The sequence below is a fragment of the Onychostoma macrolepis genome, chromosome 13 (assembly GCF_012432095.1).
Source record: "Onychostoma macrolepis isolate SWU-2019 chromosome 13, ASM1243209v1, whole genome shotgun sequence".
NCBI classification, from domain to species: domain Eukaryota; kingdom Metazoa; phylum Chordata; class Actinopteri; order Cypriniformes; family Cyprinidae; genus Onychostoma; species Onychostoma macrolepis.
Window position 1 is genome coordinate 6,376,575 of NC_081167.1, and position 16,046 is coordinate 6,392,620.

Consider the following 16,046-nt stretch of genomic DNA (forward strand, 5'->3'; position numbering starts at 1 on the left):
ATACCAAGTCAAGTTTAAAGCAAGGGTATAATCACCATGCCAGCATCACTTTGAATTATTGGTGGATCAGTTTTTTCCCCATGATACTGATATCTAGAGAGCAGGAATCTGGACCTAGAACTTTATTTTTCTAGAAGCGTTCTAAGAGTACAACTCACTAGGTATGTTTACATGCAATTAGTTTTGGAATGAATCCAATCCAGTTTCAGATTCTGAAATTTCTATTAACAGTAAATGAGCCCTTAACATTGCGATCCGATTCACACATTTGTTTACATATGCATTAAACGTATTCTGAAATCTTCAGTACTCAGTCTCTGCGTTCAGAACCGAAGAAGGCCACTTTGATAATGCCACCGGAGTTATTGTTTTTGCCACATCTAAAGGCCTGTTTACACCTGGTCACTTGATCTGTTTTTACTGATCGGATAGCTATCTGATGTGTTAAAATGCTTCCACTTACATTTGGCCACATAAATGCGTCTCCTCCAAAACTAATGTAAATGTGTTCTTCAATTCTTGCACTATATGCAAATTTAACTGAGTTTACATCTATGAAAGCAAAAGATATGAGCTGCATTTTAAGCTCAAGATCAAAGACCACAATAGGAGTGAGCCAAACTAATTCCCTCTGAAAAAGAAAGCATTTCTGAGGACATTAACATCTGGTCTTTTCACGATCGGATAGCTGTCTGATCCGAAAAAAGAAAACGTGTGAAGTGGCCAGGCCCTGTAACGACAGCTGACATTTGTCAGAAGAGGTTTTTAGCAAATGTTTAGCAAATATTTAGTCTCATCTACTGACCAGTTCATAAGACATGAGACATCAGTAAACATAGACATGCTCTTATGACATAAAACTTGCTTAAAAAAATATGCATCATGGCATTGCTCATGTGGGCAAGTTATTTTTGAAACCGAAAGCGTTTACATGCTTAATGTTTTCTGATTATTTCGGTTCACCACCACCCTTTTTAATCACAACCAAATTTTGTTCAGCTCAAGCTCAGTTAGATCAATTGAAATGTTTACATTAAGGCTTTCAGTCTGATTGAGCCATCTATCAGATTAGTAACAAATCATTTGGATGCATGTGAACATAGCTAATGGGATTGGGTTTCAAAACACATTTTATGATTATGCCAATGACTTCAGGTCATCTTATTCCTTTTCAGCTTCTGGAGCTTTTCGACAGTGAAGACCCCCGAGAGCGGGACTTCCTGAAAACCATCCTGCATCGCATCTACGGAAAGTTCCTCGGGCTGAGAGCCTACATTCGCCGGCAGATCAACAATATATTCTACAGGCAAGAGCTCCGTCTAAACTAATCCACCTCTGCTTTTTGCTCTAAAAATGTTCTCATTCATAAACTCTGTAATGGTAGACAGAAACTGTGAGCTCTTAGAAGCAAGTCTGTCTTTGAATCAGCCAAGTTTGGCATTCGTGAGAAAAGGTGAGATGGGTAGCTCCTCCAGAATTCATCCATTGAGTCGATGTCCTTGATCTCGCACTGTAGGTTTATATACGAGACGGAGCATCACAATGGGATTGCAGAGCTTTTAGAAATCTTAGGAAGGTGAGTGTGACCACTATCAGTGTTGCCATGACAAACCTGAGAGGAGGTCTTTCTCTTATTGCTGAACTATAAGAACCTGTCTTGTCACATGACTGGTCTCTCGTTCTTCCCACAGCATAATTAATGGCTTTGCCCTGCCACTGAAAGAGGAACACAAAATGTTCCTCATCAGAGTGCTACTGCCTTTACACAAAGTCAAGTCTCTCAGCGTCTATCACCCACAGGTACGCTTAAGGAGAACACTCTTTTGTTGAGGACTTTAATGTAGAAATGATTGCTTTTTGTAGGGGTTGGTGATTATGAGCTGTGGAAGCCACAGTATTCTCAGAACATTCAATAATTGCATTAAACCACAGTTAGTTCTGAAATGTGATTGGCTGAGTGGCGATCCAAAAGAGCTAATCATTGAGAATAACACCACTGGGACGTTTTACTGTTATTATCGTTCCGCTTGTCTATTTAGCTTCTTTTGGGGCTGTTTTTGTGGGAGAAGAATATACAAACTCACAATTATGCTGAATATTAGCATGACTGCAGCTGAAGAGCACTTTTGCGAATATTTTTATTTATTTATTTTTGCCCATTTGAACCTAAAAATTTTTTGGCTCTTCTGGAATGGTTATTCCAGATTTTATTTGATTTGAGTTAAAGGAACACTCCACTTTTTTTGGAAATAGGCTCATTCTCCAACTCCCCCAGAGTTAATAAGTTGAGTTTTACCGTTTTTGAATCCATTCAGCCGATCTCCGGGTCTGGTCTGGCGATAGCACTTTTAGCATAGCTTAGCATAGATCATTGAATCCAATTAGACCAGTAGCATCGCGTTCAAAAATGACCAAAGATTTTCGATATTTGTCCTATTTAAAACTTGACTCTTCTGTAGTTATATCGTGTAGTAAGACCGGCGGAAAATGAAAAGTTGCGATTTTCTAGGCCGATTTGGCTAGGAACTATACTCTCATTCCGGCGTAATAATCAAGGAACTTTGCTGCCGTACCATGGCTATGAGAATGAGCCTATTTCCAAAAAAAGTGGAGTGTTCCTTTAATATGTGTAATAATTTCTCTCTTTGTTTTAAAGTGTCAGAACATTATTACAGAACAGCATTAGCAGTGGTAACTAGTTACGGGGGTTTTAGTTATGGCTCAGTTTCAGACCACGAAGATCCACTTTTTTTCTAACAGGCTCTTTCACATTTTCTCATTGACAGTGATATTTTAAAGTGGTCAAAACGCCCATGAAGTTTGCATAACTGCATTAGAAATACATTTTTGCTGGCATATCGCCCACCCCTTCCTCTGTATCCATAGTCTGTACTTTATGATTAAGTCTTATAGGTTATGATGTTTTGAACTATGTATTAATAGACTGAAGAATAGCAGTGGCTCAATGTTAGTCATCATATTGTATTCTTTGTAATGTCTTTTTGGAAAAAAGTAATTTCCTGTGCTTTCAGCTGGCCTACTGTGTGGTGCAGTTTTTGGAAAAGGACAGCAGCCTCACTGAACCTGTAAGATTTACAGCCTTGGCAACTGCACCTTTGCTGTTTCCTGTCACTATTAATAACATTTTTTTTTTTTCCCAGTTTTTCTGTTTGTATTCTCTTTTCATGGTGAACTTGAGAGAGCAAAGATGGCTTTCTCACAGCTTTTTGTCGCCTTCTGCATCAGGTGATTATGGGCCTGCTAAAGTTCTGGCCCAAGACCCACAGTCCTAAGGAGGTGATGTTTCTGAATGAGCTGGAGGAAATCTTGGATGTCATTGAGCCCTCAGAATTTGTTAAAGTCATGGAGCCTCTCTTTAGACAGCTGGCCAAGTGTGTATCAAGTCCGCACTTCCAGGTATTACAGCACAATAGTACTTTTCAAACTCCTTGAACATTGAGAGATTTGTTATCTTAGCGGTGACAGATTAAAAGACAAGCTTTTTAATACTAGCATATGCATTCGTAACAATGATCTACAGTTGAAGTCAAAAGTTCACATACACCTTGCAGAATCTTCAAAATGGTAATTATTTTACCAAAATAAGAGGGATCATATGAAATGCATGTTATTGTTTATTTAGTACTGACCTGAATAAGATATTTCACATAAAAGATGTTTACATAAAGTCCACAAGAGAAAATAATAGTTGAATTTATAAAAATGACCCCGTTCAAAAAATTACATCCCCTTGATTCTTAATACTGTGTTCTTACCTGAATGATCCACAGCTGTTTTTTTTTTTTTGTTTAGTGATAGTTGTTCATGAGTCCCTTGTTTGTCCTGAACAGTTAAACTACCTGCTGTTCTTCAGAAAAATCCTTCAGGTCCCACAAATTCTTTGGTTTTTGAGCTTTTTTGTGTATTTGAACCCTGTCCAGCAATGACTATGATTTTGAGATCCATCTTTTCACACTGAGGACAAAAAAAAACTTTTTAACAGAATGAAGATGTGTACATTTTTCTTATTTTACCTAAATATCTAAATATCTGGACTATATATGATACTAACTTTTGACATCAACTGTATATAATGTGTTCTAGGTTGCTGAAAGAGCATTGTATTACTGGAACAATGAGTACATCATGAGCCTGATCAGTGACAATGCCGCCAAGATCCTCCCCATCATGTTTCCCGCTCTCTACAAGAACTCCAAGAGCCACTGGAACAAGTACAGCCACACTTGTTAATCAAACTTCACTTCTGGATTTTTCACAGCCTGACTTTACATTAAAGGGGTCATATGATGCGATTTCTTGTTTTCCTTTTCTTTAGTGTGTTATGTAGCTGTTTGTGCATGTATAAGATCTGCAGAGTTACGAAACTTAGAGTCTGATTCTAAAAAAGACCGGGCTAAAACGCCTCATTCAAACACACCCCCACATGTCTACATCACAATGTGGAAATATTTGCATAATGCTGCCCAAATGTGCACGAAAAGAAAGATGATGTGGTTTCAGTAACCGCAGTAGTGTTGATGCAGCCATGTCAGGGAGATGCTGTGTGTTTCTATGCAAAAGCAAAAGCACTTTATTTGGCCTTCTGAAAATAGATGCAATTAGGAATCATTGGTTAAGATTTGTTTACAACAGAACAGCACAACCCAAATGTTCGAATTAGTGCAACGCATTTTATGGATGACAGTTTCGTGAACCTAGGAGAGTACAAGGCTGGCTGAGCACAAAGGCTATTTATTTAAAAAAAAAAAAAAAAAGGTAAATTCTGACTTTGCTATGACAATCTGGCGCTTCTGAATCAGCGACTGTAAGTATGTTTTGTTATTAGGTTAAGTATTTGCTATTGACTGTTCAAATGCGGAACGTGTCGTGTGTGTGTGTGTGTGTGTGTGTGTGTGAGAGGAACAGGGTCACATCACAGCGGAGTGTACAGCCCGTCAGAAATCATCTTAACCGTGGCTTGTGTATTGCAAATACATACGAGCATCATCACTGTCTGTCACGCGACTCTGTTCCCCTTTCGGGCTTGAATTGGTAAAGCTAACTTGAAAGCTGAAGCTCGCGATTATGGTAAGGGGTGTTACATTTCCGACGTGTGCTTGTGGTGTTCGGACAATCACAATGCACTGGGTCAGCTGGCCAATCAGAGCAGACTGTGCTTGTCGGAAGGGAGGGGCTTTGTAGAAAACGACACGTTTGAGAGAGGCTGGGCATAGAGGAACTACAATAATATACAGTATTTGAAAAATAACGTGTTTTTTGAACATTAAAGCATGTCAATATATTCTGTTACACCAAATACACAAAATAATGATCTTTAAAATAGCATCATATGACCCCTTTAAGACCCCTTCATATTCAAAACACCAGAAGAGAAAAGCCAACTGTTCAAATGTCTGAACTAATGGAGCTGTGTTTCCTCCTGCAGGACAATCCATGGGCTTATCTACAATGCTCTGAAGCTCTTTATGGAGATGAACCAGAAGCTGTTTGATGACTGCACTCAGCAGTACAAGGCTGAGAAGCAGAAGTAAGTGAATGGGGGGGAATAGAGAGAATATGGGGGAGGGTGAAGGTGAAAAAAAAATGTGAAGATTGTGTATGATTGCTCTCACATGAAGTGTCTGGTAAGATCTTGTCAGCAGTTCTCATTTATTTTGCATAGAGATGTCTAAATAAGCAGTTGTCTTTGTTTTGGTCAAATTTCTATAAATATTTACTAAGAAAGTTGTGGCAATCATATGTATCCACATTTACATATGAGTGGTTTTCTCAGATGTATCCTAAACTCTGTGCTTTTACTGTTCTTCCCTAGAGAGAAGTACAAACTAAAGGAGCGGGAAGAAATGTGGCATAAAATTGAAGAGCTAGCAAAACAGAACCCTCAGGTAAACACCCTCCCGCTAGCAATCAAAAGTTCAAAATTGTATTTTATTTTTTAATAAGAAGATACTTTTATTCAGATTAGGGGTATAACGGTACACAAATATGACGGTTCGGTACGTACCTCAGTTTTAAGGTCACGGTTCGATATGATTTCGGTACAGCAGAAAAAAAAAAAACACATATATATATATATATATATATATATATATATATATATATATATATATATATATATATACACATACACACACATATACATATATATATACACATATATATGTGTGTGTGTATATATATATATATATATATATATATATATATATATATATATATATATATATATATATATATATATATATATATATATATATATATGTGTGTATATATATATATATATATATATGTATATATATATATATATATATATATATATATATATATATATATATATATATATATATATATATATATATATATATATATATATATATAAATATAAATATAAATTGTAATTATAACTGAATGTATTTAAAGAAAGAGCAACTTGTTCAGTAAACCACTGTTTGTTTTATATATATATATATATATATATATATATAACAAACAGTGGCTTACTGAACAAGTTGCTCTTCTTTAAATACATTCAGTTATAATTACAATTTTCTTAGTGATAAAATGTACCTCAGCTTATGCTTTAAACTATAAGGAGCCCTTTTACATTATAAGGTTACGATTAACAAACTTAACCCAAACTTAAATTTAATTACTGTTTATTTTTAAATATAATAATCAACACTCAACTTAAAAAAAAATTGTAAGCAAACATGTGAATTGCACATAATGCAGTTTTTAAATTAACTTAAATTATAAAAATTCTATTTGTTAAAATGTATTCAATTACACAGTGGCTGTCATAACATGTTTCATAACAGATTAATTTAAACATACCTTAAATAATTAAGACTAACAGGTAAAGTAAAATATAAGGAGTATATAGTATTTCACGAAATGCTCTTCTGAGGTGTGTTACAGCTCAGACACGGGAACCGGAGCTGATCACAGCCGCTCGAGTCAGTGCTTGTGTTGGGTTTATACCAGCACGTTTCTGAACCGTCCCAGAAGCGGCTCTCCAAGGCGTTTATACAGCGATCTGTCAGGCCACATCAAAGACTGTCAAAACGCCATTTACTGTTTTAATTTCCTGGAGAAAAAAAATGCTGTATTTGTTTGGGACACCTGCGTACCGAACCAAAAGACCCGAATACGTGTACTGTTACACCCCTAATTCAGACTGAATAAGTGAAAGTGAGAGTAAAGACTTTGTAATGTTACAGAGTTTCACTGTTTCAAATAAATGCTGTTATTTTGATAACATTAAATTTATATTCATCAAATGAAAAAGTATCACAGTTTTCACAAAAATATTAAGCAGCACTTTGTTTTCAGCATTGATAATAAGAAATGTTACTTTAGCATATAATAATTTCTGAAGGATCATGTAATACTGAAAACTGGAGTGATGCATCACAGGAATAAATTCCATTTTAAAATAGAATTCAAATTAAAAAACTTAATTGTTAATAATTGTAATAATATTTCACAGTATTAATGTTTTTACTGTATTTCTGACAAACAAATGCAGCCTTGGTGAGCAGAAAAGACCAAAAAAAAATCTTAACAACCGCAAACTTTTAAACAGTTGTGTACATATAAAGACAAACAAATAGGACATCGTCAAACTCACTGAAGTCCTATATGTGTATAAATATTAATTAGATAAATTAATGTTATCAGATGCACAAGCTTCAATATTGCTAGTGGTATAGATATGTTTACCTTTATTCCCAAAGCATTGTGTGTAACTAAAACAGCCTGGTTCACTTAATTACTGATAAGTATAAGGGGAAGCTTGTTTTCTTTCTTTGTCTTTTTGTTTCACGTAATTAGAATTAATTAACTCCAAACTACTCCTGACGAGTGTAATTACCACAACTCATCTCTCTTGAGACACCAGTGTGCTCTGAGGGCAAACACAAAAAGAGCCTAGAGTTTAATCAGACGTGATAAGGGATCCTGTGAATGTGTGTTTGTCAACTATACGTTTTGGATTTTCACAGAGTACAAAGATTCAGCTGCGGCCCGGTCTGGCTCAAGAGGAGGTGAGTCATTTATTTCTCTAAACATAATAGTTATGTATTCTCTTACTCTTTGGGTTACTTTCATCTTTCCTACCAAGTTCTGTTGAGGTGTAGGGTGGGCGGTATGAACAAAATCCTATACGAGTAATTCAGTATCACAGTATCATAAATGGTTTATATTTTAATAACCATACAGTTATGTCTATTTTTGCATAACTCAGTAAATTAAATACTTTGAAAGGTGCTTTATCTCATCTGATCATGTTTTTTTCTCATGAGAGATATATAACATATATAAAATGTCTAATATACACATCATTTGAATTCTGTATCAATGCAGCAAGTTGCTAGTATAAACATATAATTGTGACAGATATGTTTAGGTGTGAACTGAGGACATGTTTGTGTATGTGCAGTATATGATGTATAATGAAGGAGGGATGCCCCTGTACTCAATGGAGACCGAGACTCCTACAGCCGAGGACATCCAGCTGCTGAAGAAGACTGTGGAATCAGAAGCCACACAGGTACAATCAAACACTTGTAGATTTTCACAAGAACAAAAGATGCACGAACAGTGGATTTATGCGTGTCAACATGCAAGTTTGTTTTAGAGCATAAGTGCCAAACTCATTTCTTAAAATTTGGTGTAGGCTACCTAGTGCAATACATGCTTTTCTGGACCTAATAAGGTAAAAAAAAAAAAAAAAACTTGCTGCTTTAGTAAATAACATTGTGTAAAAACAAAACCTGGCCAACAATATCCTTTGGATTGGATATCTTTTGTTGTAATAAGTCACCTGAAACCAAACATTTGTGTCAATGTTTGACCTAAATAAAAGAAACTACAGCTAATTTTAATTTAAGGTTTGCTTTTCAGTCCAACAGCATCAAATCAGTGTTAAAGGGATAGTTCACTCAAAAATGACAATTCTGTCATTAATTACTCACCCTCATGTCCATCCAAACCCGCAAGACCTTTGTTCATTTTAAGACACAAATTAAGATATTTTTGATGAAATCCGAGAACTTTCTGACCCTCCATAGACAGCAACACAACTGACACGTTCAAGGCCCAGAAAGGTAGTAAGGACATCGTTAAAATAGTCCATGTGACATCAGTGATTTATGAAGCTATAAGAATACTTTTTGTGCACAAACAAAACAAAAATAACTACTTTATTCAACAATTTCTTCTCTTCCGGTCAGTCTCCACCACCATTCACGAGAGCTACTACTTCAGCTGAAAAATTATTTTAAATAAATCATACAGATATGACTACCAATAAAAGTAACAATAATATGTACAGTGTATATACTTTTTAGCAATTGTTTTCCCCCTGTGCCAAACAGACCATGTGTTTTGTGTAAAAAAAACATGCGAGAACAGAAATCACGTGAAAGTTTAAACTGGCGAAAATCCAAAATCTCCAGCAATTGACATTTCTACCCGTTTTTTTTTGTTTGTTTGTTTTTTACGCTGTCAAATAGATGGGCTTAAAAAGGCTATGCGTTCCACGGAACACGCATGCCTAAGTGTTGATATCAAAACTGAAGTATACTTTGGGCTTTAGTTTAACTGTAAGGTCTCAGTAATATAACCATTTTCTTTGCAGGGGTTGAAAGAAATCAAGAAAGAGAAGGTTTTGATGAGGCGAAAGTCTGAGCTGCCGCAGGACGTGTATACTATAAAAGCCCTGGAAGCTCACAAGCGAGCGGAGGAGTACCTGACGGCCAACCAGGAAGCCCTCTGACGGGGGAGCACCGCCACCCTCCACCGCGCCTAAACTGTCCCTCTTGTCTTGGTCCGAAATTGTCGCCTGCTGTAACCCACCTCTCTATTCCTCTGCCTCTGTCCATACTCTCTTCCTCCCTCGCTGTTGGAGAGCCCCGTCTGCAAAAATCCAGCCCGCAGAACAGTGGAGAGCTCCCATGAACTCTGTCCCACCCCCTATGTGCGCACAAACACTTTCCAAAGTCTTTACAAATCCATAGCTGCTGATCCTCACATCCAACAGAAGCTGTTAGAAAGCAATGTGGGTTACAAATAATCAAAGTATGTTGTGGTTTGTTTTTCTCTCCACACTCCACTTTATTTTGCTCACTTTATGCTGTCTTCATTTGTCCGCATGTTCCCTATCCCGTTTTTACCACTGCTTGAGAGCTTCTCCTGTATTCCAATCACTGCCTCTGTAGATCTGTTCGCAATGAAGGAGCCACACTTAACTAAACAAATCATGTTACTCAAGATAAATGAAGACCTCAATGGAGAGGTGGGCTCAGCGTAGGGTCTGTAGCCAAACGAGAGCGATCAGGGCTATTCTTGATGTCAAACAAAAATCTACATGGAAAAACTTGTTCCGTACTAAGAAGCTTTATGAATTATACATGCAAATTGGAGATTTGCCAATCCATTTCTGATGCTTCCCTAGATATACACGTGAAATTGTTTCTCCATTGTGGCCTGGTGCTGTAAATGCTTCAGGTAGTCATCTGAAGAAGTCATTTTTGAGGTCACGGCCACATATGAAGAGGCAGAGGCTGAAGAGTTCGACCTAATCCGTTTGCTGTTTTCTCAGTGATTGTGTTAATGATCGTCAAAAACGAAAAAAAGTGTGTAAGCAATCATCTCTACATACACCACCAGCAGAAAAGACAAGAATGTGCTCTAAACGCATGCACCATGCACTTCCGTTTGTCTTTTCGTTTTAAGACTTATACCTCTTTAACAGATACCCATCAAATCGAAACGTCCTTTTTCGCCGCCTAGCTTCAGTAAGGTGTCTTGTTTTTGCTTCATAGGTTTCTGTGATGTATAAAAACCAGAAAAGAACGAAAAACAAACTCCCACCGTTCAAGATCGGGAACTACCGTCCTGTCCGAAATTGTACGTCTTTTGTTGTTCACTTTAAAGCACCTAAGCAATATTTTTTTTTTTTTCAGCAATCAGAACTGTATGGAGAACATGCACTGGTCTAGTGTATGATCAAGCGCTATACAATCCTCCTGATAGGACTATATACTTACAGAGAAAAGATACTCGCTTACCTGTCCAGGCTTAATATATGGAAAACCGACAGCCTGCAGTTGCCGTCGCAAATACTTGTGTACTGTATATTGTCATGTATATTGCTTATGATTGCACCCTTGCCCACCCCATGCCCTTCAGTATTCCCTTTTCTTTCATTCCGTTTGCTTGTATGACTGATGCATGATGTCCCCTCTCTGTTGTAAAGGTCTGTCTCGTGAAGTGTCACTTTGATCATTCCAATAGCGAGGGAACATTTACTCCTCCTACAGGCTGCTGGACAATGCAAAACGTCATCGCTATCCGACGCGCTGCTCAAAGGTCTCGCTGTAATTTGCCCAGATGTCCACTTGCTGTGCATTCAAGCTGCTACACTTCTTCCATCGCTCCAAACATGCGCATACATTTTGACTCGTGCTATTACAGCCTATTAGTATGCAGTGCAGAGGTGAAGTCTTGAAATCATTAGCTGTTTGAAGTGTTGTAACGTCACCTCGGCCTATCAGCGTACGGGAATGACTTGTCCGTGCAATCAAGAGCATGAATTGCCAACTTTGTTGCCTCTAAATAATAGACCAAAACATTCCAGAAACAATCAGAGGCAACTTCACTCTTGAACGCAGCATGCTTCCTTTCTCAATGCAGCTTGACAGGCGGATGGGGCCGGTGTTCAGCTTGTCCGGCAGCAACAAGAAACAGAGGGAAATTAAGAAAGTATGGGTCTCTCCACACTCACCCGTCCCTTTCCCTCCTCTCCCAGTCCTCCTTCCCAAGTCTGACACTAATCTTAAGCTGCTTTCCAGGTCATATGTACATATGTTGTACTTTAATTAGGTTGAGCATTACATAGTATGAAAGTCATATTTTGTACAGATGTTCATGTATGTACAGAACAAAAATAAAGAAACACAAAAGATGTGACGGCCATTTGTGTTGCTCGAGCCGAGTGAGAGATATAAAGGATAAGTCACAGGTATCAACAGTCAGATTAATGGAGATGTGAGTATTACGGAGATGCACCATCACATACATGTCTATACTGTCATACAAAAGCAACCACTAAGTTTTGCAAAATTCTTCACTTTACAAAAAAAGCTTAAGAACACACTGCATCATTAATACAACTGGGTTGAAAAACATTTGGGATATTTTTAGGACAGTTTTTGCCTACTCTGTAACTGCATCAACTGGACACTGCCTGTGTATCAGTTCAAAGCAATTAAAAGGCAAGCTATTAGATTTCCATTTCAAGAATTTCAGTCCACAGTTTGTATAAACCACAACTAAAGTGATGAATGCCTTTTGATTTATTTGAGATGTCAGAAGCTCTGTTTCGTGTTTCTGCAGTGTGAGATGTGCAGTAGGTGAGATGAGGATCTTGAAACGGTTTCACTTGCGTTCCAGTCTCAGGTCTGCAGAGCTTTGTCTGGACTGAAGCGTCTGCTGGACCATGTCTTTCCATTGGTCGTCAGAGATCTCCTGGGCCCAGGCAGGGATTCCTAGTGTCGGCAAATTTATTGCCGCCATGGTCCTTTTCACCAGCTCAACGTGATCTGTGAACACAAAAGAGAAAATATCAAATATATTGGTACCTAAAATATATATTTTATAATGCTGGTAAATATATTGGTTGATATTTGTGCTTTTTTTTTATTTTAAATTTATCTATATTGCTAGAAGATAATGGATATGTTATTGTGCATACTCATTTTTGTATTACATTTATCTTTATCCGTCATCTAATGATCCTTTCAAGTCTTAAAAATACTAATATTTTAAAAACACTGAATATAATCTATGGTAAACAGAGAAAAAAAAAAGTACAATGTGATGTCTAATTTAAGGTTTTAAAATGATACATTATAGTGTGTTTTTACATTTAAGAAAAATAGTACATTTTTTTAATATTGGACATTAATAGGCCATAACATGAAAATAACTATTTTTGACCAGTAAAAAAAAAATAATTGACAGTTTAATTTCACCTGTTAATTAGAAAATTCCAACATTTAAAAAAAAAAAATAAAATATATATATATATATATATATATATATATATATATATATATATATATATATATTACTCCATTAAAATTCAACAATTTTGTTTAATTTACTATTTGCTAGTATTAAGTTTTCTTTAAAACAGCCATTTAAAAATATCAGTCATCCAAGTCGAGTCAATTTATATGTATATCGTCTTTCACAATACACAAAGCAGCTTTACAGAAAATCGTATTGTTTACAATAACTTAAGTCTTCATGCATTATAGTCACATTTAGCAGATTAAAGTTGGGTTATAGTATGATTTACATTTATGCAATGACAAAAACAATCAAGAATTTTTTTTTTATAGCAGATTTGCTATGTAGTTTAGCTTTATATTTTGGTCCCACACACTGAGAGAACTAATGCAACAGTGTGTGACACAAATGTTAAGTCTGTTCTCTCTTTCTCACCTGCATCCATGGGAATGGACGCATAACTTCTATGGGCAGCAGCTCCTTCAGGATCCTCCTCCTCATCGCTCTCAGGAGGAGGAGGCTGGGGCAGGAACAGACCCATGGCCTGCAAAAAGAGTCAATGATGACAAGAAGTTCATTTATGAAAGTAATTAGCGAGTAAACCAACCAACACTGGTCCACATTGAGTAACCAGAGAGATAAAAGCCTCCCTGTACCTCTATTCTGTCCTGGACGTCCTGCAGCTGCTCTGCGGTGGTTCCCCCGTCCGCTGGCTCTGTGTGAGAGCCGTTCATGCCGTCTGGGTCTTGATTCAGAGGCTGATAATAGTATCCAGCATTGTCCTCGTCTCCGGCGCCTCCTTCCTCCTCCTCCTCCATGTCCTCTCCGCTCCACTCCTCCGGCGCCGCGGTGTCCGAGGGCCGGTCCTGCAGCGCATCCTCCTCGGGGTTCGGTAAGATTCTCTCGGGACCCATCTCTCTGGCCCTCGCCACTTCCATTCACCAGCTGCTAACAGACACAGCGAGGCGTTCAGTTCGGCACAGGGATTGGTAGCTGTTCAAACACTGCTCGCCCCTTTTACATGTTAGAAAATATGTGTTTTATACATGTTATGTAGAATAAACAACCACCTGTCAAAGTAAGCTTGAGATTAAAATCCTGTTGGTTCATATAACGTTACACTTGCACTTCCAGGGTATTGACTAACGAATGGACTGTTTACCATACAAAGAAACCTGCTGTAAACGATCTCTGATTATTTTTCTCTTACCTGTTTCTTCTGTGGAGCTCTTTTATCCGAATGTTTTTAGCCGCTGTATCTGCATCTGTGAGCTATTATTTGCTTCCGGTTCTGCGCAGAAGCACAACTGCGCATTGATTGCGTCACGATACGTCAACGCGCTAAGCGATTGGATGTTAATGGACCTTAATATTAGCTTTTTTTTCTATTTGTGTTCATGAATCCATGTTTATTCTACTTTGTTCTGCTGTTGTTTTTATTGTACGATGTTTCTCTGTTCATCTATGTACTGTAATAAACAAATGTATAAAGTAAAAAGTAAAAGAAACACACACACATATATATATATTATAAATCTTAAAGATTAGGAATTTAGTTTATTTACTCATTTTCATTTAGCAAATAATAGTTTGTCCTTTGATATGGGGCCCTTTGTGTACATGTTTCCTATTCTTTAATGAATAAACAAGTAAATAAATAAATCTACGAGGGCGAATAATTAAAGTGATATCGGCGTTTCTCCATGCGTGTTTGAGCGGGAAATGACCTGCAGATTGTCTTAATTTTTTCCGGTGAAAGTTGTGAGTTCCTGTCCGCTGACAGAAATACTGATTATTTTATATAGAATAAATCAATTGGGAAATGCAGTGCAGTTTTTTTTTTTATGGGTACCAGCAAAGTCCCCCCCAGCGCATGTGGGGATACAAGGGAATGAAACAGCAGACAAAATGGCTAAAGAAGCACTCAAAATGGATAATATTAGCGTAGCAGTCACTTTAAGCAGGAAGGAAAGTCTGTGATTAAGCAAGTTTGTAGGAGTAAATGGCAGGAATACTGGAACTCGTGTAAAAAAGGAAGCCATTTTTATAGAATACAATGATATGGTGACCGGGAGGGGATGTCTTCAATTCATTTTAGTTTCGTCGTGGCCTCCAGATGCTATGTTGAGGGAACAACATCCATTTCTTGTGGCTACGAGTTCAATGCATAAACAAACCTGCGTGACCATAGCAACCCGGGATTATCAGATATAATCCTTGTGTGATGATAAATGACCGTGTTGTGTTTTCATTTACAAATGAAATTAGTGAATGATTAATTCCTCAACGAAACACTATATAGTATTTGTAATTATGGTCTGATTGCTTAGCAGAAATAAAATGAAATATAGCTTATGGTAAATTTAAATTGCATTCCAGTAAAAATTCCAGTCAGCATAATCAAAGCTTTATTGGCATGTCCAGCATTTACAATAGGCTGTTATTTACAATTCAGAACATTAAGTGAAGAGAACAAAATGAAAAAAAAAAAAAAACGAATATCAAAATATAACCAATAATAATAATATACAAATATTATGGGAAAAAGACCATCAGTTAATGGATTTACAAGACTGGGATGGATTAAAAAAAAACGTTTTCTTGTGGGCGTTTTCTCTATTTTATTTTATGCACTTTATGTAACATTTCATGATAAACTTCATGTGAATGCTGACTATGGCATACAGTCCGGTAGCCATGGTAATAATTTAATAATGTAATTTCTATAATAATTAATATAATATAATAATTTCTTAATTCTAAATAAATTAATGAATCCATCTCTGATAATCCCGGGTTGCTATGGTCACGCAGGTTTGTTTACTCATTGAACTCGTGGACACAATAAAAATATGTCGTTCCCTCAACATAGCATCTAGAGGCCACGACATATTATCACGTTCCCACGAGTTATGATGTCATGGCCACGACAAAACTAAATGAACTGACCA

At 37.0% G+C, this 16,046-nt stretch overlaps 2 protein-coding genes across 5 annotated transcripts in view; one reads left to right on the forward strand and one right to left on the reverse strand.

Moving 5' to 3' along the window:
* Nucleotides 1-11,720, forward strand: part of ppp2r5d (protein phosphatase 2, regulatory subunit B', delta) — a 48,977-nt gene extending 37,257 nt beyond the window's left edge. The window contains exons 7-17 of the mRNA XM_058795696.1: nucleotides 1,176-1,306; nucleotides 1,517-1,576; nucleotides 1,692-1,800; nucleotides 3,033-3,086; nucleotides 3,247-3,417; nucleotides 4,105-4,232; nucleotides 5,447-5,548; nucleotides 5,834-5,906; nucleotides 8,022-8,063; nucleotides 8,459-8,569; nucleotides 9,659-11,720. Of these exons, the coding sequence (XP_058651679.1) occupies nucleotides 1,176-1,306; nucleotides 1,517-1,576; nucleotides 1,692-1,800; nucleotides 3,033-3,086; nucleotides 3,247-3,417; nucleotides 4,105-4,232; nucleotides 5,447-5,548; nucleotides 5,834-5,906; nucleotides 8,022-8,063; nucleotides 8,459-8,569; nucleotides 9,659-9,796 (1,119 nt within the window). The 3' untranslated portion in view covers nucleotides 9,797-11,720. The remainder of the gene's footprint in view (nucleotides 1-1,175; nucleotides 1,307-1,516; nucleotides 1,577-1,691; nucleotides 1,801-3,032; nucleotides 3,087-3,246; nucleotides 3,418-4,104; nucleotides 4,233-5,446; nucleotides 5,549-5,833; nucleotides 5,907-8,021; nucleotides 8,064-8,458; nucleotides 8,570-9,658) is intronic.
* A 154-nt stretch (nucleotides 11,721-11,874) lies between these two features.
* mea1 (male-enhanced antigen 1) lies at nucleotides 11,875-14,446 on the reverse strand. Of its 4 annotated transcripts, none has more exons than XM_058795698.1 (4): nucleotides 14,306-14,446; nucleotides 13,752-14,040; nucleotides 13,531-13,639; nucleotides 11,875-12,623 (listed from the first exon to the last, which is right to left on the reverse strand). In XM_058795698.1, the coding sequence occupies exons 2-4, from the start codon at nucleotides 14,031-14,033 to the stop codon at nucleotides 12,460-12,462; spliced, it is 555 nt and encodes a 184-aa protein (XP_058651681.1). In that variant the 5' UTR covers nucleotides 14,034-14,040; nucleotides 14,306-14,446; the 3' UTR covers nucleotides 11,875-12,459. The 4 variants fall into 4 exon arrangements, with proteins under 4 accessions (XP_058651681.1, XP_058651682.1, XP_058651683.1 ...); XM_058795699.1 differs by having other exon boundaries at nucleotides 13,752-14,043; nucleotides 14,306-14,441; XM_058795700.1 differs by having other exon boundaries at nucleotides 13,752-14,109; nucleotides 14,306-14,416.
* Between the last annotated feature and the right edge of the window lie 1,600 nt (nucleotides 14,447-16,046).

Excerpts from the sequence above, each read along its gene's own strand:
- mea1 (XM_058795698.1), bottom strand. The coding sequence starts at position 14,033 with ATGGAAGTGGCGAGGGCCAGAGAGATGGGTCCCGAGAGAATCTTACCG. Across the intron at positions 13,640-13,751 it reads ACGTCCAGGACAGAATAGAG|GCCATGGGTCTGTTCCTGCC; the intron begins GTACAGGGAGGC and ends CTCTTTTTGCAG. Across the intron at positions 12,624-13,530 it reads GTCCATTCCCATGGATGCAG|ATCACGTTGAGCTGGTGAAA; the intron begins GTGAGAAAGAGA and ends TTGTGTTCACAG.